General features: G+C 40.6%; 1 protein-coding gene across 1 annotated transcript in view; it reads right to left on the bottom strand.

The window, feature by feature from the left end:
• Positions 1 to 2,335: 2,335 nt before the first annotated feature.
• Zcwpw2 (zinc finger CW-type and PWWP domain containing 2) overlaps positions 2,336 to 24,831 on the bottom strand; it is an 84,266-nt gene continuing 61,770 nt past the window's right edge. Inside the window, exons 7-8 of the mRNA XM_051173590.1 lie at positions 7,947 to 8,044; positions 2,336 to 2,536 (exon numbers count right to left, since the gene is read on the bottom strand). Coding sequence (XP_051029547.1) covers positions 2,375 to 2,536; positions 7,947 to 8,044 — 260 coding nt within the window. The 3' untranslated portion in view covers positions 2,336 to 2,374. The remainder of the gene's footprint in view (positions 2,537 to 7,946; positions 8,045 to 24,831) is intronic.

The following is a 24,831-nucleotide window of genomic DNA, read 5'->3' on the forward strand; positions in this document are numbered from 1 at the left end:
AAGGGTCTAGCCCCCTGTCCTCCACGCCTGTTGATATCTTACCAGCTCCCTAGCAGTGATGCTCTTTCTTGTTCTGGATGCTCTGCTGGGCTAGCCTGGGGCAAAAGTAAAAGTGAAATACAAAACAGTGTCAAGTTTCCCTGACTTCCTCACCTAGGAATGCTCTAGGTCACCGAGCAGCTGCCTGTTCCCCAGACATGTAAGGGAGCCTAGAAATGTCAGTGGAGCCGTGCCAAGCAGATTTGAAGCTGACCAGAGACACACGTGAGACTCACTGAAATAAATATTCTCCATAGGTTCACACCCAAGGTGACTGAGGATGGGCAGAAAATGTCAAATCAATATAAAAGTGAGAACTGTCAACATGCAGATCAGGGAACTTGCTATAGCCTGCGAAGGTCATAAAGTGGAAACACACCTAGCCTCATCTCTGGGAACCTACACGAAGAATGGGAGTTTCCTGCCATGGCCCCTGCTCTCAGACACTCAGCAGCGGCTGTCTGGATGCACTACAGACCAGACCTTTCGGTTGCTTGAGTTGGTTAAAAATGCATTAGCTCCTCACCAACGGGATTCTGAGAGCAGATAGAATAAAGGAGGCTGTTCCAGCCACCCCATAGACTTGAAGTATTGAGGGCTACAAGTTGACTTGAACAGATGGAAATGACATTAAGCTTTCATGGGGGACAAATGGAAGTGTCTTCCTGTGACATCCCTGACATGCAGAGACCTTTGCCATTTAAAGCTCTGTTACCGTGGTGCATTGTTCCCAGGCAGCTGAGTGTTTAATAAGACTTTCTGCAGACACCTAACCCGCCAGTGCTGGCTGCCTCCTGGCAACCCTAAGGCTCCTGATGTAGAGGCTGACAAGCTGAGCTAACATCAGGGCCATGGATTCCCTCAGACACCGGGGCACAGGCTGGCACAGGGAAGTTCCGGCTGCTGCCCCCTCATGCCTACCAGTCCCTACTCTCGGCTCGGGTGTTTGATTCCAGACATACTGGATCTCTTGCGCATAGAGTACTGCCCTTTGCTGTCATGTCAGGGTCTTCTTGAACAGATCCTGCCTTTCTTCACCTTCGCACCCACTGCACCGCCCTCCACTTACTAAGGTCGCCTTCTAGCTCCCATTTCCCTGGGTGGTGGACTCCAGCCCTTCAGCAGCTTCTTTTCTCTCTCAGCCAGGCCACACACCATCCCCTCCCACGCAGTTCCCTCTGGTGAGGAGAGTTGGTAAGAAGGCAGGCTGTGCAGTGGCCTTGAAGTTTCCCTCTGGCTTCTTAGACCAGGGACGACCTAAGGGACAGCCAGTCTTTATCAGTGCCTTCCTGATTGGTGCCACACAGGGTAGGTCCGACATAATCATGGGAATGAAACTTGCCCTCACGCCTTGGTATCTAAGAGTCAGAAGCTTTTGTCTGCTGGCCCTGCAGGGCCCATCTAGCTGTCCTTTCAGAGCTGGCTGTGTGACAAAATGAGCTACTTTCCCAACGGTCTCCCTCTTCAAGTCCCGCTCACAGTTGGCCATAATTGGAGGCTCTCTCCCAATGAAGCTCATTCTGAGGGTAACTTTGTGTCAGCTCTTTTTCTGTGCACACACATTAATCTCTGTGTTGGTCTGTGGCTTTATCTTCAGGTAGCCCACCATTTTGCCTTCAGATATAGACATACACTGAAACTGTTCATGGAATCCTGATGAATGATGCACATCTTACTCATATATACCACTGGGTATTTCATGCAGATGAAGTGTAACTTCTATTGATGTATGTCAGTTACATGTTCCCAACCTCACCTATAGAGACACTGAGTCAACAGGGAAGTGTTCAGGGCTCCGATATCCCAATGGGAACTATATTGAATAACAATACCTGCTTGCAGTACAATGAGACAACTGATATTTTGTCTTGTATTCTCCAACTTTATTACATGACTACATTTAAATATTTCCTTATAGCTTAAAATATTCCAGACAACTACAAAAACACTTTCCACATGTGTTACAGTTGAGTTCTCTTTGAGAGTGGTAGGTACCAGAACAGGTAGCCATTTTAATAGTCACATTTGAAGGATGGTCTAAATACCTACTGTATAGCACCTGTTAATAAGTTTCACAAATAATTCTAAATTCAAAGCAAACAAAAAAGTCTACAAATACAAACATGAGGATTTTTTTATATCCTAAGATTCTAACACCCTAACCTTAAATGTCACTTGATAGGCTCCAAAGCTATGGATATTCATAAAGAATAAATTTATAACAAATGTCAATTTTGTATACCTATTTCACTAAACATTTTTAAAAGTTTGACAGGAAATTATAAAGACTGCTAGTAATTTTTTAATTAACTTTTGGAAATACTTGAATAACACCCTAAAATTCAGATATTAAAGCATCTATCTTTTTAAAATTGTTAGTTATGTTCTCAATACATTCTTCAGCTTTTAGTTCTGTCCCATCAATCATAAAACAGTCCTCTTCACAGTAGCTCTGAAATGGACTGCCTGGGGGAGCTTCCGGGCTGCACCGATACAACTGCAAAAAAGCCAATACGGTTCATCACAACTACAGAACCTGCCATGTAGTTCCTCACAACTGCAGAACTCCCCACACAGTTCCTCACAACTGCAGAACTCCCCACAGAGTTCCTCACAACTGCAGAACTCCCCACACAGTTCCTCACAACTGCAGAACTCCCCACACAGTTCCTCACAACTGCAGAACTCCCCACACAGTTCCTCACAACTGCAGAACTCCCCACACAGTTCCTCACAACTGCAGAACTCCCCACACAGTTCCTCACAACTGCAGAACTCCCCACACAGTTCCTCACAACTGCAGAACTCCCCACAGAGTTCCTCACAACTGCAGAACTCCCCACACAGTTCCTCACAACTGCAGAACTCCCCACACAGTTCCTCACAACTGCAGAACTCCCCACACAGTTCCTCACAACTGCAGAACTCCCCACACAATTACTCACAACTGCAGAACTCCCCACAGAGTTCCTCACAACTGCAGAACTCCCCACACAGTTCCTCACAACTGCAGAACTCCCCACAGAGTTCCTCACAACTGCAGAACTCCCCACACAGTTCCTCACAACTGCAGAACTCCCCACAGAGTTCCTCACAACTGCAGAACTCCCCACACAATTACTCACAACTGCAGAACTCCCCACACAGTTCCTCACAACTGCAGAACTCCCCACACAGTTACTCACAACTGCAGAACTCCCCACACAGTTACAACTGCAGAACTCCCCACACAATTACTCACAACTGCAGAACTCCCCACAGAGTTCCTCACAACTGCAGAACTCCCCACACAGTTACTCACAACTGCAGAACTCCCCACACAGTTCCTCACAACTGCAGAACTCCCCACACAGTTCCTCACAACTGCAGAACTCCCCACAGAGTTCCTCACAACTGCAGAACTCCCCACACAATTACTCACAACTGCAGAACTCCCCACACAGTTACTCACAACTGCAGAACTCCCCACAGAGTTCCTCACAACTGCAGAACTCCCCACACAGTTCCTCACAACTGCAGAACTCCCCACACAGTTCCTCACAACTGCAGAACTCCCCACAGAGTTCCTCACAACTGCAGAACTCCCCACAGAGTTCCTCACAACTGCAGAACTCCCCACACAGTTCCTCACAACTGCAGAACTCCCCACACAATTACTCACAACTGCAGAACTCCCCACACAGTTCCTCACAACTGCAGAACTCCCCACAGAGTTCCTCACAACTGCAGAACTCCCCACACAGTTCCTCACAACTGCAGAACTCCCCACAGAGTTCCTCACAACTGCAGAACTCCCCACACAATTACTCACAACTGCAGAACTCCCCACACAGTTCCTCACAACTGCAGAACTCCCCACAGAGTTCCTCACAACTGCAGAACTCCCCACACAATTACTCACAACTGCAGAACTCCCCACACAGTTACTCACAACTGCAGAACTCCCCACAGAGTTCCTCACAACTGCAGAACTCCCCACACAGTTCCTCACAACTGCAGAACTCCCCACACAGTTCCTCACAACTGCAGAACTCCCCACAGAGTTCCTCACAACTGCAGAACTCCCCACAGAGTTCCTCACAACTGCAGAACTCCCCACACAGTTCCTCACAACTGCAGAACTCCCCACACAATTACTCACAACTGCAGAACTCCGCACACAATTACTCACAACTGCAGAACTCCCCACACAGTTCCTCACAACTGCAGAACTCCCCACACAATTACTCACAACTGCAGAACTCCGCACACAATTACTCACAACTGCAGAACTCCCCACACAGTTCCTCACAACTGCAGAACTCCCCACACAGTTCCTCACAACTGCAGAACTCCCCACAAAGTTCATCACAACTACAGAACTCCCCACAGAGTTCCTCACAACTGCAGAACTCACCACAGAGTTCCTCACAACTGCAGAACTCACCACAGAGTTCCTCACAACCACAGAAGACCCAGTTGGTTACTGAGGAGCTTAGTTCTCCAATAGAGTGGTGCACATGGTTTTCTTCGCAGGTGATAAGTTTTGTATGTAGTATGATGTCTATTAAACATACATGTGTAAGGCTAAGTTGTTGTTTAGGTTCTATCCCTTTTCTCCAATGTCACTTACTTATATTTGTATCTTTATGCCTTGGGACAGTGTGATCACATTAGATTGTCTATATTGATTTGTTTTTGTAAAAATATATATAATACATATGATCACATATTCTGTGATGAGTGTTTCATAAGTATCTACATTATCCACCAAAAAGTCCTTGCTGTAGTTGAGATGGGAAGGAAGGGCAATACTAATCACCGTACCCACACACATACTATCATGAGTTTCAGTTTCAAGGTTCACTACAGCTAGACCAGCTTCTCATGCAATGGAAAGACAAGAATACACATGCAGTTCACAATATGCACCTTATAATCCAAATAATTATATAGTAAACCTCAATATTTGTGCATGAATTAGCCATTTAAAATGAGGTAGATTTATAAGACTCTGATTAATTTCTCCATTGTCAAGTTAGACATGGTCTGTAAATGGTGCTAATATTAGCTAAAGAAGAACATGCTTGGGAAGGGACTCAGATGAGGAAGCCATGTGCCAGAGCTCATAGGAGAGAGTCTTTGATTGTCTGTGGGTGTATTCTCTTTCCATCCTCACCACTGGCACATGTGCTTAGGAAATCATTATAAATCTGACAGGCAGCAAAGAAGAACGTAGCAAATTTCCACACCTGAAAAGTGTTCACACAGTATCTGCCCAGAGTCAACTTAGTCCGCACTTCTGAATTATTTGCTGACTCTTTTACTCTTTTTGGTGTGCTTGGCTTATCAGAGGGCTCCTACTTACATACAAAGATATATACACATGAATCCATACATACATATCCCACCTCCAGTTTTAAGTAGAAGTCATATTAACTCTTTGCAGGAACAATGAAAAAAAGAAAAAATATTAAGAAAGAAAGAACTTCCCAGTGGTGAGTGCGACGCTTTCTTTACTTTTAAGGAGGAAATTGTTATGGCTTCAATGGTTGCTTTCATGGCTGCTCACCTCATTAACAGTCAACAGGCCCTAAGCATCCTGGGCCTGTCAGGAGCTATTGGGAGCAGCAGCCTGTAGGAGGTGCTGACAGGGCAGTGAGTAAATAAGTTAACTTCAACAGTTCCTAAACGCCCTTTGAAAGCACAGAACATTACACAAGTCTGAAACCAAAAGAAGGCCTTCCGGGGGCTGTATTAAAACTATGTATCTTATCATAAGAAAAAAAATTTAAAAAATTACTAATTCTCATGACAAACCAGAAGCAAATTCTGTGGCTGTAAAGGCTCTAGGATGCCAATCAGCCAGGTTATATTTTTGAAAAGACAAACTACTAGGACTGAGAAAGAAAAGGAAAGAAAGAGAGTGTGTGTGTGAGAGAGAGAGACCAACCAACCACAAAATGCAATGCATAACACCATGCAGTGTTCAACTATACACATAATTGCTACAAAGGAATAATCTGTGTATTAATTACGCATAAGTAAGAGCCATTTCACCAGTCCACACACCTTGTTCTACAAGGGCAGCTCCTGCATGGGAAGAAGTCATCTATGAACGGCTGCACTGGAGAAATGGCTTTTCTAAACTGACTCATAACCCTGCATGTCCAGGTGGAACTGTGAGCCGCTGGAGCTGACCGAGAAAGCTTCCTGTGTTTTCCAACTCATCAGGGGTTGATGCTCATTTCCTTTAACACATTCATCTCTAGGATGATAAATTCTGTATGCTTTCCTTAATTTTTAACTCAGTAATAAAGATGTTAAAGATTTCATCTTTAGCTGGGCGTGGTGTTGAACACCTACAACTCTAGGGAGGGAGTTAGTGCTGAGGCAGGTAGATTAATGTTTGAGGCCAGCCGCTATTACACAGACAACTTACACTACCAGTCAGTAGTAACAGATGGAAAAATGCCTGAGATGCATGTCTTCATACTTTCTAAGGATCTAAATGAAGCTGGCAGGCTGACAAAATGTATCAACTACCTGCCCAGTTCTAAATGCAGCTCTTAGAGAGATGAGATGTGCTATTACTAGAGGGGACGTAGAGGCCCTAAGTGAGAAACAAGAGAGCCTGTTTTCTTTGAACCGCCACTGCCCACTGTCACCTCTGACACATGTCCCAGCTTGTCTTATCTAATTCTTAAACAGTTCTCAGAACAGGAGATGAATAACTGCCACGTGGCACAAGTCCTCAGCAGCAGAACCAGCATTTCCATTAAGCCTATGTTATTAATAAATAACAGTAAAGCAATGGGAATTTAAATGATGACATTGGGGATTCAGTTGGTATGCTCTCTGACTCTGGGCACAGTGTGTATCTGAACGAATGAATGAATGAAACCTTTTGTAATATCTAGCTGCCATTTATGCTCTAAGTACCCAGGGAACAGCTGTTATCACAGGGTGAAGTGTCTGCCCTGAGACTGTTTTTTATCACATTGAGTGACCCCGTGCTGCCCTTTATGAATGGCCTGAGCTTTCTATCCAGACTTTTACACTTATGCAGATGTTGGATAGTGAGGCCATAAGGCTTTCTGAATCTAAGAGTTAGAAACAGGAGCTTCAGCCCTGCTCCATCAACTCTCAAGTTTCCAAGACACGCACTTGTCTCTCAGTACATGCGCCAGACAGGAAGGGGTCCCACCAAACTGCCCCCCTTTCCAGGGACTTGATCCTATTGTGATGCCTGGAAAGATCCCAGGCATGGGAAAATTCAGTTGCTGTTAATCTTAAACTGCCAACTGTATTAAGAAATCTCCATAGAATTAATGATATTTAGTCAGTGTGGGCATGTATGTCTAGGGGCAGTCAGATCATGAGAGCTCTGAGCTACATAACAAGTGAGTTCTATTACAGACTCAACACAGCAGACCTAATCGGGTCAGAAGCCGAAGGTGCTATTGGGAGGTAGTGGCAGACAGGAGAAGGGCCCTGCTGCAGGAAGTAGGGCACTGGGAGCATGTCCACAGGGCTCTATCCTGCCCTGGCCCCTTCCTGTTCTCTTTCCTGTTTCTGTATCACCAGGATATAAAGGGCCCTGCACCACCATGACCTCCCTGCCATGAGGACCTGGCCTGTTTTAGTCATTTCTGTCAGGCATTTGGTCACCATTGCCAATACAAGGTGGTCCGTCTCTGCCTCAGAAAGCCTCCCCATCCTCCATCCCAACCTGAAGACCTAAAATTAAAGGCCCTGTCTGCTTCTCCCAGGAAAGCATGCATTCTGGTGGTTTGGCAGCTACCAGTTTGTTAGGACCAGGACAATCAATGGCTCAAATTTCAGATGTGGGAAAAGGTACCTTATACAATCAAGCACGAAGTCAGGTGCAGACCCTGAATCTGCCAACCTGTGCTCTTCATACCAACCTGTGCGCGGCCTGCTCCACCGGCCCAGGCTATGGGCTCTTGAGCTTGCTCCAGCATTTGCTCCAGCTCCTTCAGTAACCTTTCCGTCTCAGAGACAACTAAAGAAAACCAGGAATACAGTGGAAGCTACATCTTCAATCAATCCCATCTGACTCAGTCTTAACCACCCAGATAGGACTCTTCTAAATCCTACAGAATTAAAAATAAAAAACCTTCATTTTTTTTTTAATTAACTTGTTAACTTAAAAAAATAAAAGATTTCTTTATGGCTTTTTTCTTACATACTTACATACTTTTTTGTTATATTGTTTTTATATATGACCTCTGCTTGGTACAAAATTCTATTATGAATTTCCAGGTGAAATTTTTTATAGTTATTTGAAAGGAATAGGTAATTTTCTTGATTTGTATAGAGTATAAAATATCTTCGAAATAGAAGGAGCTCATTAGAAGTTGTTGCATGTTTTTCTTAATTGGGTCCCAGGGCACCAGACTCAATTATGTTTGTAAAGCAGACATCACAACCAAAGAACTATGAACAGTTGATATGGAGGTCAGCTTCTTTAAAGGATACGACCCCATAGGTCCACCTTGCTCTTGGAAATGGCCCCATACCCAACAGCACTTGGACTGGACTACTCAATTATTTAAAAAAAGAAAAAGAAAAAAATGACACAGAATTAGGAGAGCGGGGACAGGGAATGAGAAAGTGACGATGATTAAAATGCCCATCATCTTCTCTTAAGTAGATTGGTACTGCCAGGAACAGACATGTCTCTTTGTCATAAAAAAAAAAGGAACCTATATTATTAAAACATCTTAAATACCATATTCTGTAGATCTCTGAAGTGTTTGAAAGTGACCTGTTTTTATAAAAATCTATCTCTGTTTGATATTGAAAACATGCTTAATATTACTACAATTCACTTATAATGGGTGACTAATTGCTAATGTACATTTGCTTATTTATCTTATATAGTAGATTTTTTATTTTTTAATTTATTTTTATTTGTTTTTATTTTAATTATTTATTTTTATTTTACATGTAGATCCCAGTTCCCTCTCCCTCCCTCCCTCTTACCCTCTCTGCCCACTCACATGTACCCAGACCAACCTCCCCTCCCATGCCCACATATGTAGGGCAATGTCATCCAGGTGGGGTCATGTAAATCTCATCTGAAGTAGGGACGAGGACTTCTCTTCTGTCTCTAGGTTAAGGTAGTATTCCTCCATGGGGGATGTGTCCGCAAGGTCCTTTTGTGCATACTGGTTCCACTGTCTGAGGTCCCATAGACTGCGCAGTCCTTCTAACTGAGACCCATATTCAGGGGGGCCTGAGTCAGCCCCATGCTGGATTCCCAGCTATCAGTCTGGGGGGCCCGTTAGCTCCTCTTTGTTCAGGTCAACTGTCTCTATGTTTTTCTGAACCTGGTCCTGTCCTCTCCCTCTGCATCTGGATTCCAGTTCGACTCGGTGTTTAGTTATGGGTGTTTGCTTCTGTTTCCAACAGCTACCAGATGAGGGCTCCATGATGGTGGATAAGTTTAGTTGTTGATCTCACTATCAGGGAAGGGCATTTATGGTAGCCTTTCCACGGTTGCTCAAACTTTTAGTTGGAGTCAGTCTTGTAGGTCTCTAGACCTTTCTTTGGGTTCAGTTTTCTCTTTCAACCAATAATGGCTCCCTGTTTTATGTTCTCTCTTCTCTCTCTCTTCCTCTCTCTCTTTCTCTCTCTCTCTCGTCTTCTATTCCTACCCTGACTAAATCTTCCTAGTCACATGTGCTTTCCTCTCCTCCCCTTCTCTTTCTCCTACTTCTCTCTCCATTCACTGCCCCCCCCCATTTCCCATGTGATCTGGGGGACTTGTCCCTTCCCCCTTCTGTGAAGGACTTTATATGAATCTCTTAGAAAACACCTTGTATCCTAGTTCCTCTGGCGGTGTGAATTACAGACTGGCGATCCTTTGCTCTTTGTCTAAAATCCATATGTGAGCGAGTACACACCATGTTCCTCTTTTGTGACTGGGTTACCTCATTCAGGATGGTTTCTTCAAGTGCCATCCACTTGCCTGCAAATTTCAAGATTCCATTATTTTTTTTTCTGCAGAACAGTAGTCCATTGTGTAGATGTGTCACATGTTCTTTATCCATTATTCAGTTGAGGAGAATCTAGATTGCTTCCAGATTCTTGCTATTACAAATAATGCTGCTATGAACATAGGTGAGTGCATGTCTTTGTTGCATGAGTGTGGATCACTTGGGTATATTCCTAAGAGGGGGACTGCCGGGTCCTGTGGTAAACTAATTCCCATTTTTCTGAGGAACCACCATACTGATCTCCAAAATGGCTGTAAAAGTTTGCACTCCCACCAGCAGTGGAGGAGTGTTCCCCTCTCTCCACATCCTCTCCAGCATGAGTTGACATTGGTGTTTCTAATTTTAGCCATTCTGGCAGGATTAAGATGGTATCTCAAAGTTGTTTTGATTTGCATTCCCCTGATAGCTAAGGGTATTGAGCACTTTCTTAAGTGTCTTTCAGCCTTTTTGATTTCCTCTTTTGAGAATTCTTTCTTCAGTTCTGTACCACAATAGGGTCATTTGGTGTTTTGTTGACTAGTTTCTTGAGTTCTTTGTATATTTTGGAGATCAGCCCTTTGTCAGATGTAGGATTGGTGCAAATTTTTTCCCAATCTGTGGGCTGCCATTTGTTCTTGCCCACTGTGTCCTTTGCCTGCCTCAGTTTGAGGAGGTCCCATTTATTAATTGTTGATCTCAGTGTCTGCGCTCCTGGAGTTATGTTCAGGAAACAGTCTCCTATACCAATTTGTTCAAGGGTACCGCCTACTTTCTCTTCTAAGAGGTTCAGTGTGGCTGGGCTGATGTTGAGGTCTTTGATCCATTTGGGCTTGAGTTTTATGCATGGCGACAGAGAAGGATCTATCTGCAGTCTTCTACACATCATCATCCAATTGTGCCAGCACCATTTGTTGAAGATGCTTTCCTCCCCACATTGTATTCTTTTAGCTATTTTGTCGAAAATCAGGTGTTCATAGGTGTGTGGGTTAGTATCAGGATTTTCAGTTCAATTCCATAGGTCTACCTGTCTATTTTTGTACCAATACCAGGCTGTTTTCAGAACTATAGCTCTGTAGTAGAGCTTAAAGTCAGGAATGGTTCTTTTATTGTACACGGTTGTTTTGGCTATCCTGGGTCTTTTGTTTTTCCATATAAAGTTGATTATTATCCTTTCAAGGTCAGTGAAGAATTGTGCTGGGATTTTAATGGGGATTGCATTGACTCTGCAGATTGCTTTTGGCAAGATTGCCATTTTTACTATATTTATCCTACCTATCCAAGAACATGGGAGCTCTTTCCATTTTCTGATATCTTCTTTAATTTATTTCTTTAGAGCCACAAAGTTCTTATTACATAGGTCTTTCACTTGTTTGGTAAGCGTTACCCCAAGATACTTTATGTTCTGTGTGGGTATTGTAAAGGGTCATGTTTCTCTGATTTCTTTCTCAACCTCTTTGTCGTCTGAATATAGTAGGGTTACTAATTTTTTTGAGTTTATTTTGTATCCTGCTAGTTTGCTGAAGGTGTTTATCAGCTGTAGGAGTTCCCTGGTAGAGTTTATTGGGTCGCTTATGTAAACTATCATATCATCTGCAAATAGAGACAGTTTAACTTCTTCCTTTTCAATTTGGATTCCCTTGATCTCCTTTTGTTGTCTTATAGCTTTAGCTAGAACTTCAAGAACAATATTGTAGAGATATGGAGAGAGAGGGCAGCCTTGTCTTGTTCCTGACTTTCGAGGAATCGCCTTAAGCTTCTCTCTAATCAGTTTGATGTTGGCTGTTGGTTTACTGTATATTGCTCTTATTAGGTATGTTCCTGTTTTCCCTGATCTCTCCAAGACCTTTATCATTAAAGGGTTTTGAATTTTGCCGAAGGCTTTTTCAGCATTTAGGGAGATGATCATATGGTTTTTCTTTTTCAGTTTGTTTATATGGTGGATCACATTGATAGATTTTTGTATGTTAAACCATCCCTGCAATCCAGGGATGAAGCCTACTTGGTCATGGTGGATGATTTCTCTGATGTATTCTTGAATTCGGTTTGCCAGTGTTTTATTGAGTATTTTTGCATCGATGTTCATCAGGGATATTAGTCTGTAGTATTCTTTCTTAGTTGTGTCTTTGTGAGGTTTGGGTACCAAGGTTATTGTGGCCTCGTAGAAAGAGTTTGGCAATGAACCTTCTGTTTCTATCTTGTGGAACAGTTTAAGGAGTAGTGGTATTAGTTCTTCCTTGAATTTTTGGTAGAATTCTGCACTGAAGCCATCTGGCCCTGGGCATTTTTTGGTTGGAAGGCTTTTGATGACTGTTTCTATTTCATAGCAGGTTATAGGTCTATTTAAGTTGTTTGTCTGTTTTTTATTTAATTTTGGTAAGTGGTAGTTATCCAGAAATTTGTTCATTTCCTTTGACTTTTCAATTTTTGTGGAATACAGGTTTTCAAAATATGACCTGAAAATTGTCTGGATTTCCTCTGTGTCCATTGTTATGTTCCCCTTTTCATTTCTGATTTTGTTAATTTGCATGTTCTCTCTCTGCTTTTTCGTTAGTTTGGATAAAGGTTTGTCTATCTTGTTGATTTCCTCAAAAAACCAACTCTTTGTTGCATTGATATTTTGTATGGTTTATATGGTTTCTATTTTGTTGATTTCAGCCTTCAAATTGATTATTTCCTGGTGTCTACTCCTACGGGGTGAGTTCGCTTCTCTCTGTCCTAAGGCTTTCAGTTGTGCTGTTAATTCTCTGATGTGACTATCCTCTGTTTTCTTCATATGGGCACTTAGTGCAATGAACTTCCCTCGTAACACTTCTTTCAAGGTGTCCCATAAGTTCGGGTAGGTTGTGTCCTCATTCTCATTGAATTTTAGAAAGACCTTAATTTCTTTCTTTATTTTTTCTTTGGCACAGGTGTGGTGCCATTGCATATTGTTCAGTTTCCATGAGTTTGCAGGTTTTCTGCGATTTGTGTTGTTGTTGAATTCCATTTTTAAAGCATGGTGGTCTGATAAGATACAGGGGACTATTCCAATTCTCTTGTACCTGTTGAGGTTTGTTATGCCAACCTAGTATGTGACTGATTTTAGAGAAGGTTCCATGTGGATCAGAGAAGAAGTTATATTCTTTTGTGTTTGAATGGAATGTCCTATAGATGTCTGTTAAACCCAGTTGAGACATAAATTCTGTTAGTTCTTTTATTTCTTTGTTGAGTTTCTGATTGGTGGTCCTGTCTAGTGTTGAGGTTTTTTTTTTGTGTGTGTGTGTGAGGTTTTATGTGAGGTTTTAGTTTTAGTAGCATTTCTTTTACATATGTAGGTGCCTTTGTATTTGGGGCACAGATGTTCAGAATTGAGACTTTGTGTTGATGGATTTCTCCTGCGATGAATATAAAATGACCATCTTCATCTCTTTTGATTAATTTTGGTTTGAAGTCTCACTTGTTAGATATTAGGATAGCCACACCTGCTTGCTTCTTGGGTCCATTTGATTGGAAGATCTTTTCCCAACCCTTTACCCTGAGGTAAAGTCTATCTTTGAAGCTTTATATATTGATAATAAAGACTTTCAAGGACTAGAAATTTGCATTACATTGTTAAAGGACCTGTATAGTTACAGTACATTTAACAAGATTAGAAACATGTGTACAGTATGTCTTAACCAATTAATTTCAAATTTGTACTAATATATAATATTTATATACAGTATACAGAAGACCAATCCAATGTAAAATATTTAAACCTAACATTTGCTTTTAAAAAGTAGATTCAATAATCTATCTTTTCATCTTATATCTATATCCTTTCTTTTTCTTTTAAGAATACATTCAATAATCTACCCTCTCATCCTATCATATCTTTATTCCTTCTTTTTTTTCAAAGCAAAAATCTTGAATCTAATCCCCTTTCTTTAACTTTCTTCCTGACTATAATCAACAAAATTTTGTAACCCATTCCAAAACTTGAGAATGTGGGCATAATGTTTTTAAACTTACTTCATTCTCTTTGGGGTAATCCTGAAGAGAAAAAATTTAGGTTAACTGCCAAGCTGTGTCATTTTTGTCCAGTCTAAACATAATGGGAAAAGACAGGGCTTGTCTCACATCCTGGCTAAAGTAATTTGTGAGTTGGATCATGATGGGGGATGCCATTATGTATATATGTTTCTCATACTGGTTAATGAATAAAGCACTGTTGGCCAATAGGAAAGAAAGATAGGAGGGACTAGGGACAAGGAGGAAAGAGGAAGTAGTAAGGAGGAGTCAAGATGGAGAGTTCAGAGAGACTAGAACCACCAGCCGCCTCTCGCTGGTAAGACCACGTGGAAATACATAGAAATGGGTTAATAATTAACACAGAGCTAGCCGATAAGAAACTAGTAATGGGCCAACAGATTATATCAAATACAGAGTCTCGGTGTGCGTTATTTGGGGCTGGCGCGGTGGCCGGACAAGACCAGGTGGCGGGAGGAAAAACCTTACTCCTTACAGGATCATCTCAGCTAGCCACCTTGAAATTGTTCTGAGCAGTTTGTAGTCTGAAGCAGATCTTTAGTTTGTGTTTTTCACCTTAGTGGTATTGTCATAGTCCTGGTGAAATTGACATTGTTAGGCCTCATTCTCCTTTTGGAGACTGAAAAAGTCACTATTAGGCATGGTCATGGTTCACTGTAGAGAACTGATAGAGCCTCAAACCCGAAATCATGTACAGGAAGGCAGATGGAATCTGTTTCTAGAATTAGTTAGTACTCTATATGACCACTAATATCATGACAAAACTTTAAAATAATATATATGAATCTTATACACTTTTATATAATATAAGATTTATGATTTAAGAAAAGCTGTTAAAAGTCAATATGAAACCAAAGGATTAAGAGACAAGTGGCAGTACAATAGTCCTTAAATACTTGTTTTTCTTCTGTTCCATATCAGGTGGCTCTTCTGACATGAGACAGAGATTTTTGATTTTTCTTTAACAAGCATGCTTGGGTTCAGAGAAGGAGAGGGCCACACTCCAACTCCAAAGCCAGTTTTAATTTTTTTAAAGTGCATTGGGACTACAAAATGACAAATTTCATTACAGGTCTATAAGGAAAAGCAGAAACAAACATTTGGGAAGATTTATGAAATTTTACCCTGTTAGAAATATGATATACCTTTTTTTTACATTTTTTATTTAATTTATTATTTTGCATGTCAATCCCAGTTCCCTCTCCTTCCCTCCCTCCCTCCTTTTCTCCCTCTCTCCATCCCTCCCTCCCTTTTACCCTCTCTGCCCTCTCATATGTACCCTAACCACCCTCCCCTCCCATTCCCCCACCTCAATTCCATATGTAGGGGAATGCCATCCAGTTGGGGTCATGTAGATCTGACAGGTCATTTGAAGTAGGGACTAGGGCTTCTCTCCTGTCTCTAGGTTAAGGCAGTATCCCTCCATGGGGGATGTGTTCGCAAATTTCTTTTGTGCACCAGGGATACATCCTGGTTCCACTGTCTGAGGTCCCTTAGACTGCTCAGTTCTTCTGGCTGAGACCCATATTCAGGGGGGCCTGAGTCAGTCCCATGCTGGATTCCCAGCTATCAGTCTGGGGGCCCGTTAGCTCCTCCTTGGTCAGGTCAGCTGTCTCTATGTGTTTCTGCAACCTGGTCTTGTCCTTTCCATCTGCATCTGGGTTCTAGTTCTTCTCAGTGTTTAGGTATGGGTGTTTGCTTCTGTTTCCAACAGGCATTAGATGAGGGCTCCATGGATAAATTAGTTGTTGATCTCACTATCCAGGGATTTGACAGATTTTTACAAAAAAAAATTATAGTTTAATAAAAAACTAACTTTTGCATGTAAAAAAAAAAAAAGAAAAGAAATATGATATGATATACCAATAGGTCACTTTACTCCTTTTCTTGGGACAATTTTTCTAGATGATTTGCCCTTTTTCTTGAGATGCCAGGGGTCTGCAGAAAAGCTGAATACTTTTATTCTCCTTTGGCAACTAATATGTGATCAGATGAAAAATATTTGTTAGTTTTATAGGTTAAACAGCCATACTGCTTGATAAACTATAATCTTTCCTAATTAACAGATGTCTTGTTCAAATAAAATCTTTATCCATTTTGATGGTATCCATAGTTTTTCTTCACCTGTGGAAACAAAAGCAAAACTTCTTTCCCAATGTAACACATTTCCTGGTTTCCATTCTAAGGTCAACACATCTTTGAAGTATACCAGCTGGATTCATTCTGTAGATTTTTTTTCTATTATCCAATGTCTCTCCACAGCTATTGCTTCTTTTTCATTAACACTCAGAAAATTCAAAGTCAATAAAACACTATGCAATCTATTTTGGGGGTTCTTCAATCATCCCTTTGTGTTTGTTTAGCATTTCTGTTAGAATTCAATTTGATCTTTCAATAATTGCCTGCCCTGTAGGATTTTGTGGTATATCTGTAATATGCTTTATATTATAATAAGCAGTTTCATTTACTTAGAGACATGTGCTAGAGCAGTGTCTGTCTTTATTTGTGTAGGTATACCCCTGATAGCCTGACTCCTAGAAAATGTATAATAACTGAATCAACCTTTTCTGTACTCAGAGCAGTTGCCCTTTGAAAACTTAAATAGGTATTGATGGTGTGGTGTACATATTTTAATTTTCCAAATTCTACAAAATGGAACACATCCATCTTCCAGATTACATTCCTTTGAGTGCCCTTTGGGTTACTTCCTACAGGAGCAGAATTTGGTTGTACAAAGAACAAAATGAACATTTCCTTATAATTTCCTTGGCTTCCTGCCATGTGATAGAAAAGTATTTTTTTCAAACCCTTGCTATTGACATTGTTTTCCTAATGAAATTCTGAGGTCTTTAGTACATTTCTGGTCAATAGTTGATCGATTTCATCATTACCTTGTGCTAGAGGAGACACATATGGGATTGAATATATACATGGAATGATTCCTGTTACTGATTATGTCTTGTAACTTAAATAACAAAAAAAAAAATTCTGTATCATCTGGTATAAATTCAGCAAAACAACTCTTTCTGCATATTGTGAATCAGTAATTATGTTGTGTTCTTTATGATCCATTAGCACTGTAAGAACAGCATATAATTCTGACTTTTAGAACCACTTTACTTAAACTGTATGATTTATAACATGCCTTTCCTGAATTTTTGCATCAACATAGAATGTAGCAGCTCTAGTTATTAGTGTTTCCCATAAAATGTGAGGAAGGATCCAGTCATTTCTCTTTGTAAGTTGAATTCTCTTGCTTTTGGGATATTTATTATTAATCTCTCCCCAAAATTTACTACATGCTCTTTGTCAGGGTTCACTGTCTATCCATAATTTGTCAATTTCATCATTAGTAAAAGGTACTACAATTTCTGCTGGTCTATTCCTGCTAATAAAAAAGTCTCAATTTTCCTTTTAGAATCAACTCAAATACTTTTTCCAAATTTTTAAATTTTTTTTTACTCAGTTTATGTGGTAATGAGATCCATTCTATGATAATATCTTCTCTCTGCATTAAAATTCCTGTGGGGTAATGCTTAGAGTGTAATATGATTAGAATGCAGTTAAGCTACAAGTATACAATCCACATGTGCAATCTGTAATTTCTCTTCCACTAAATCCAGTTCTATCTCAGCTTCAGCTGTTAATACCCTGGGACTATTTAATTCCTTGTCATATTCTAAAGTTTTGCTTAAATTAATCAGTTCATCCAGTTTTATCCCAATAATGTGCTGTATATGGGAAATGTCTCCTAACAATCTCTGAAAGTCATTCAGAGTCTGCAATTGATCCCTTCTAATTTGTAACTTTTGGGATCTAATTTTTGTAAGCCTATTTTACACCCTAAATATTTAACAGAATCTCCTCTTTGTATTTTTAGGAGCAATTTTGTAATCCCACACAAGGCAACATTTTCTTTGCTTCTTCAAATATTCTTTCTAAATTACCTACATTTGAATCAAATAATAAAATGTCATCACTGTAATGATACACTATAGATTGACGAAATTGCTGATATATAATTTCAAGTAGCTGCCATACAATCTATTGGCACAGAGTGGAGATATATAATATTTCCTTTAGTAGGCCTTTCCATTGATATCTCTTGGAAGGCTGAGAATTATTACAAGTAGTCACTGTGAATGCAATTTTTTCTCAATCTTTTTCTTGTAATGGTATACTGAAGAAACATTTTTCTATATCAATAACTATGAGAGATCATCCTTTAGGCAATAGAGAAGGCACAGGAATTTCAAATTGTAATTGACCCATCGGTTGTATCATCTGATTAACAGCTCTTAAATCTGTTAAATCTCCATTTTCCTGAATCCTCTTTAATAACAAACACAGACGAATTCCATTGGCTGGTGTATTTCTTATTATGCTGAGAATTTAGCTGTTCCTGTACCAGATTTTCTAATGTCTGCAGTTTCTCGTTGTTAAAGGCTATTGCACAACCCATACAGGTTCATCTGTCGACCATGTTAAAGATAGAACTGTTGGTGCTTTTGGAAGATTAACAGCTGTTCTGTCCTGTTCTTGTCAGTGTTTTGTTTTTTTTTTTTTTTTGTTTTTTGTTTTTTGTTTTTTTATAATACTTTCTTATAAGTTTTCCAGAACCATATGTTAATTTATGGGTTTTTTTCTAAAATTGGAAGAATATTTATCTGAGAATTCCATTGCTGAAAAAAAAGTATGTCCTACAAATTTATTGCAACATTAGCAATATACAGCTTTATATTCCTCTCTGTCCTTCTGGCCCTATATATTCAAGCCATCTTGAGTTCTATTTTACCTGAGGTAAAACTCCAATCCCTAAAAGATGAACATTTACCTCCTGAAGAGGGCAATGTGGATGCCAAGATTCTTGTGATGAAATTGTTACATCCTCGTCTGTATCTACCAGACCTTCAATGATAACATCATTTATTCATAATTTTGATCTCTGCTCATTTACAGAAATTCGCTAATATTTTTGTGATTTTCCTGACTCTTTTGTTCCCTTTTTTATAACTCTTTTATCATCCAGAGCAGTATTATTTCTTACAATAGGTATTTGGCTATTTAATTGCTCTGGGAAATAGTTTTCATGGTGACAGAAAAGGACAGAACTGAATTTTGCATAGGGTATTGCATAGGGGCCTGCAAGAGGCTCCTCAAGGCATTTCCCAATAGCAAAGTATTGCCTTAATAAATTCTTGATGGCCTACATTTCTTTAGCTGTTTGCATAATCCAAAAGGGAGGGACAATCTACTTAGATTGTATTTATAAAAAGCAGTGTTTCTAGATGCCCTCTTTACCATCCCTTTTAAAGTGACCTTGCTTTCCACAATTAAAACATTTTCTATCTAGATCATTCTTTAAAGCTCTTGAAATAACCTCTCTTATCCATGTATCATCATAGTCATGAGCTTCAATATTAATTGTATCTCGGATCCAATCTTCCAAAGCTGCTGACCTTGCTTTTAAGGCCTAATTATCATTTTGCATTGGGCATTAGCATTTTCAAAAGCCATTGTTTCACTTATTATTTTTCTAGCCTCTGTATATGAAACCATTCTATTTACCACTGGTGGCAGCCTTTGTAAGAATTGGGCCCTGTATAACTTTTTTAAATGATTCTGTTTTCTTTACTGAATCTCCAAATCTGTCCCAAGCATTCAAAGCTGATGCACATCATATACCCAAGAAGTGATCATCAAGTTGACACTGCCTTTTAGCACAGTTTCCTTCCCCCAGAATTTGGGCTTGGGAGATAGCCATACCTCTTGCTTTAGCCTTTTGCTCTTAGCCTCTTCTCTGAACCAGGAAGCCCACTGTAATTGTGGCCCAGGCTGTAGGGCAGCTTTAATCAAGTCTATTCAGTCTATGGGGATAAATAACCTGTAGTGGGATATCCTTATTAAGCCACAATAATAACCCTATCACAAACTGACCACGTGTTCATTATCTGCTTCACAAATGTAAATACATGCCATATGAGACTACAGCTTCCTTAAATTTCCCTAAATTTAACATTGTCACAGGCTTCCAAGTAGCTCTTATAGAACCTCCTTCATTTGACACTTCCTGCATGGTTATGGAATATAATAAAGTTGGTTCCCTTAAGACCTTAGAGTGTTCCTTTTAACTTGAAAGTGCAATGCTGACCTTGTTTCTCCATGTAATTCTACAGTCTGGGTTTGCATATCTCTATAATCTGCTTTAATATGTCTTTCTAAGGCCTGCATCTTCGAACTCATACCAACCAATTTTTTAAGAGATAAACTAAGAATCAAATGTAAAACTAAAATTATCAGAATGATAATTAATGATAATGATAATGATAATAATTAACAGTATGTCAATCCTGGTTGATTATACCTTCATTTACTTGTTCCACTTTTAAATTGTCCATTATGTAATCATAAAGAGACCTCACTCTCTCCATTGTGATTATGTTTTCCATTTTTAGTGTGAGGAAAAAACTCTCTTTTTAAACTAACTCCCATAGACTTAGCAAGTCTGCTGGCAATGTCAGTGAACTACGAAGCATAGCACATCTGAATCAGAGAACCAACTTGTGGCTGTGGCCTGAGACTGCCAGCCCAAGGGTTTGGGCCCCCAAGTTTGGGTAGCAAATGAAGACTGTTTAGAAAGGCTGCAACTGAAAAACCCAGCCAGTCATGCAGGGACTCGGGCAGGAGGGATTAGATTAGGTGGGAGTCCTGGGTGCAGCTCAGGCTTGGGCCTGGGATAGTGGTCTCTAAGCAGCTTTTTTGTGAATCTGTACTTTAATGTCGAGTATCAATTGTAACACAAATACTAAAGGACCCAGGGACAGATATTGGGGTTCAAGCTTCAAGCTAAAGATCAGAAAAGCACAGCAGCCGGCCACTAGGTTGAGAGGGCTGACCCTGCCTCCATAACTCTCCACCAAGCCTCACACTCTCCTCAGCTGCCTCTCCTCAGCATGGCGGGAAAATCAAGCTCCACATGAGACCCTTTGCCTGTTATACCTTCCTAGTGCTAGGGTTAAAGGCGTGTGATCCCAAGTGCTGAGATCATCTTTGTGTGAGCTGTTTCTTTTTAGGACTGGATCAATTTTCTTGTAGCTCAGTGTGGCCTTGAACTAACAGAGATCCATCTACCTCTACCTCCCAAGTGGTGGGATTAAAGGTGTGTGCCACCACTTCCTGGCTTCTGTAGCTAACTAGTGTGGCTGAATTTGCTTTCTGTACCCTCAGACAAGCTTTAATAAATCAGCAATAATGTATCACCACACAGTGACATTTGTCATGGTTTCTGGGAATCCCTTTGGCCCTCACACTTGCATGGCAACTAACCATTGAGCCATCCTCAAAGCCCACAGGTTCGTTCATTCCTAATCCAAATATGTTAATAGTCTAGTCTGAGTTTAAAAAGAAAACACTATGCTTATAAATGTCTTTTTTTTTTTTTTTTTTTTTTTTTTTTGCATTACTGTGAAATAAGTAGGAAAGGGAATTTTAAATCCTGATAAAGCACCATTTTGCTTTGTTGTGTTTTCCAGACAGGGTTTCTCTGTGTAAGGGATCTAGAACTCTCTTTGTCACCAAGCTGGCCTCGAACTAATAAAGCTCCATGATAAATCATTATTAATAGCAGTATTGACTGAAATCATGGCAGTAGGAAACAAAATCTTCCTGTGGTTGTTGCTACTTTTTCCACATTACAATCTGCAGGAATATGTGGGCAGCATCTCTTTGCCTAAGCATCTTTGTACCAAACAGCACACACCTCTAGTGTATCTGCTGTGGAACAGGAACTCAGGAAAGTCAGTACAGAGCAAGGAGTCTCCTCACCATGATCTCTGCTTAGCCAGCCTTAGGCTGACTAACCACAAAACTAGTCTTGAAACTGATGGGAGATGTCATTCTGAAAATACGTTTCTCTTATTGGTTAATGAATAAAAGCACTGTTGGCCAATAGAAAAGCAAGATAAGTGGGTATGGAGAGGTGGAGGATTCTGGGAAACGTAGGACTGGAGGTGTGATCTCAGGAGGAGAGGACATGAGTCTGGTGTTCTCGGTAAGATAAGACCATGTAGAAATAAATATATTAGTGATTATGGATTAATTCTTAAGGCATAGCTAATACCAAGCTCTAGACATTGGCCAACAGCCATATAATTAATACAGCATCTCTGTGTGTTATTTGGGGCTGATGTGGCTGTGGGACCAGGCTGGCGGAAAAGCACTCTTAAATGAAATAACCTGAAAGAAGTTCTCCCACACTCAAACAAACAAAACTGCAACTGACATGTTGCTTACCTCCCCAAACCACCTGGTTTTTGTTTTTTTGTTTTGTTTTGTTTTGTTTTGTTTTTTTAACTATGGCTGAAGACAACAGAATATTCCATTCTGTATCAGGAGTACTCAAGAGTTTGGCGTGCCTAAAACCACCTGGGAAATTCATTTTAAAAGAAGGATATTCCATGTCTACTGAACCCAAACATTCTTCAGGAATGTATGCTTGTAGTAAAGCTTTTTGAATGATATTAACATCCAATTTTAGTGTATATTGTTTTCTTTTTTATTTACATTTACATGTATGTGTGCACACACATGTGTTTGCATGTTATGCTCACAGGTGCAGGTATACAAGTGCCACATCATGAAATGTGGAAGTCTAAGGGAACCTGCAGGAGGCGCTCCTCTCCTTCTGCCTGGTGCAAGCACATACTCTACATACTCTAGCTAGCCTCACTCTCCTGTCTGTACCTCCCATCGCTCAGTGGGATGCTGTGGTTCCTGATGGGCTCTGGGAACTCAATGCATACTGTCAGGCTTAGCCACCTCCCTGGCTCCAATCTGGCAGATTTCTCTTTAGCAACCTGTTAATTCACCAGTAACTATTTGTGGTTATCCCCAGGCTGACTCTAGTTCTTCCTCACGTTTTTTCCCTACTTTATATTCTGAATCTAAACTGACACTGAAATTTAATGTCCTGAACTGAGATCAACAATTAATAAATGGGACCTCCTCAAATTGAGAAGCTTCTGTAAGGCAAAGGACACAGACAAGACAAAACAGCAGCCCACAGAATGGGAAAAGATCTTCACCAACCCCACATCTGACAGAGGGCTGATCTCCAAAATATACAAAGAACTCAAGAAGCTAGTCACCAAAACACCAAATAATCCAATTTAAAAGTAGGGTATGGAACTAAATAGAGAATTCACAATAAAGAAATACAAAATGGTTGAAAGACATTTAAGAAAGTGCTCAACATCCTTGGTCATCAGGGAAATGCAAATCAAAACAGCTCTGAGATACCATCTTACTCATGTTAGAATGGCTAAAATTAAAAAAAAAAACAACATCAAAGACAATTTATGCTGGAGAGGATGTGGAGAAGGGGGCACAAGCTTGCTGGTGGGAGTGCAAACTCACACAGCCACTTTGTAAATCAGTATGGCTGCTCCTCAGGAAAATGGGAATCAGTCTATGTCAAGATCCAGCAATTCCATTCTTAGGCATATACCCCAAAGATGCACACTCATGCAACAAAGACATCTGTTCAACTGTGTTCATAGCAGCACTTTTTTGTAATAGCCAGAACCTGGAAACAACCTAGATGCCCCTCAACTGAAGAATTGATGGAGATATTATGTGGTACTACTCAGCGGGGTGGGGGTGGGCAAAAAACGATGGATCTTGAAATTTACAGGCAATTGATGGAACTTGAAGAAACCATTCTGAATGAGGTAACCCAGTCACAAACAGAGAAACATGTATGTACTCATTCATATATGGATTTTAGATGTAGAGCAAAGGATCACCAGCCTATATTCACACTGCCAGAAAACTAGGAAACAAGGAGGACCCTGAGAGAGACATGCATGGTCCCCCGGAGAAGGGGAAAAGGACAAGATCTCCTGAGCAAATTGGGAGCATGGGGGGGGGGTTGGGAGGAAGAGAAGGGAAGAAAAGGACGGGAGAAAGCAGGAAGATTGAGTCAGGGAAAGAATAGAGGAGAGCAAGAAAAGAGATACCATAATAGAGGGAGCCATTATAAGTTTAAAGAGAAGTTGGGCACTAGGGAAATGTCCAGAGACCTACAAGGATGACCCCAACTAACAACCTAAGCAACAGTGGAGAGGACCTTAAATGCCATTCCCTGATATTAAGATTGATGATTATCTTGTATGCCATCCTAGAGCCCTCATCCAGTAGCTGATGGAAACAGAAGCAGACACCCACAGTTAAACACTGAGCTGAACCCCTGGAATCCAGTTGCAGAGAGGGAGGAGCAAAGAGGTCAAGACCAGGCAAACCACAGAAACAGCTGCCCTGAGCAAGGGGGAGCTCATGGACCCCAGTCTGATAGCTGGGAAACCAGCATAGGACTGGGCAGTCTATGGGCCTCTGGTAGTGGATCAGTATTTATCCCTAGTATACGAATGGATTTGGGAGCCCATTCCACACAGAGGCATACTCTCTCAGCTCAGACACATGGGGGGGGGAGGGCATGGGCCCTGCTCCTAAAGATAGGACAGACTTTGAATATCAGCCATGGAAGGTCTCACCCTCCCTGGGGAGCAGAAAGAAGATGGGATGGGTTTGTGGGGGTGGCAGAAGTGAAGGGGAAGGTGAGGGAACTGGGATTGACATGTAAAACAAGCTTATTCCAAAATTAAATAAAAATTATTATCATTTAAAAAAGAAAAGATGAACCTCATTATAATCAAAGAAATACCAATGAAAGTAATTTTGAAATTAAAAAGAGAAAAGAAATTTAATGTCCTGTTGAAAAGATGGATTTTAATCTATGCTATAA

This window comes from Phodopus roborovskii, unplaced genomic scaffold, assembly GCF_943737965.1.
Source record: "Phodopus roborovskii unplaced genomic scaffold, PHOROB, whole genome shotgun sequence".
Classification (NCBI taxonomy): domain Eukaryota; kingdom Metazoa; phylum Chordata; class Mammalia; order Rodentia; family Cricetidae; genus Phodopus; species Phodopus roborovskii.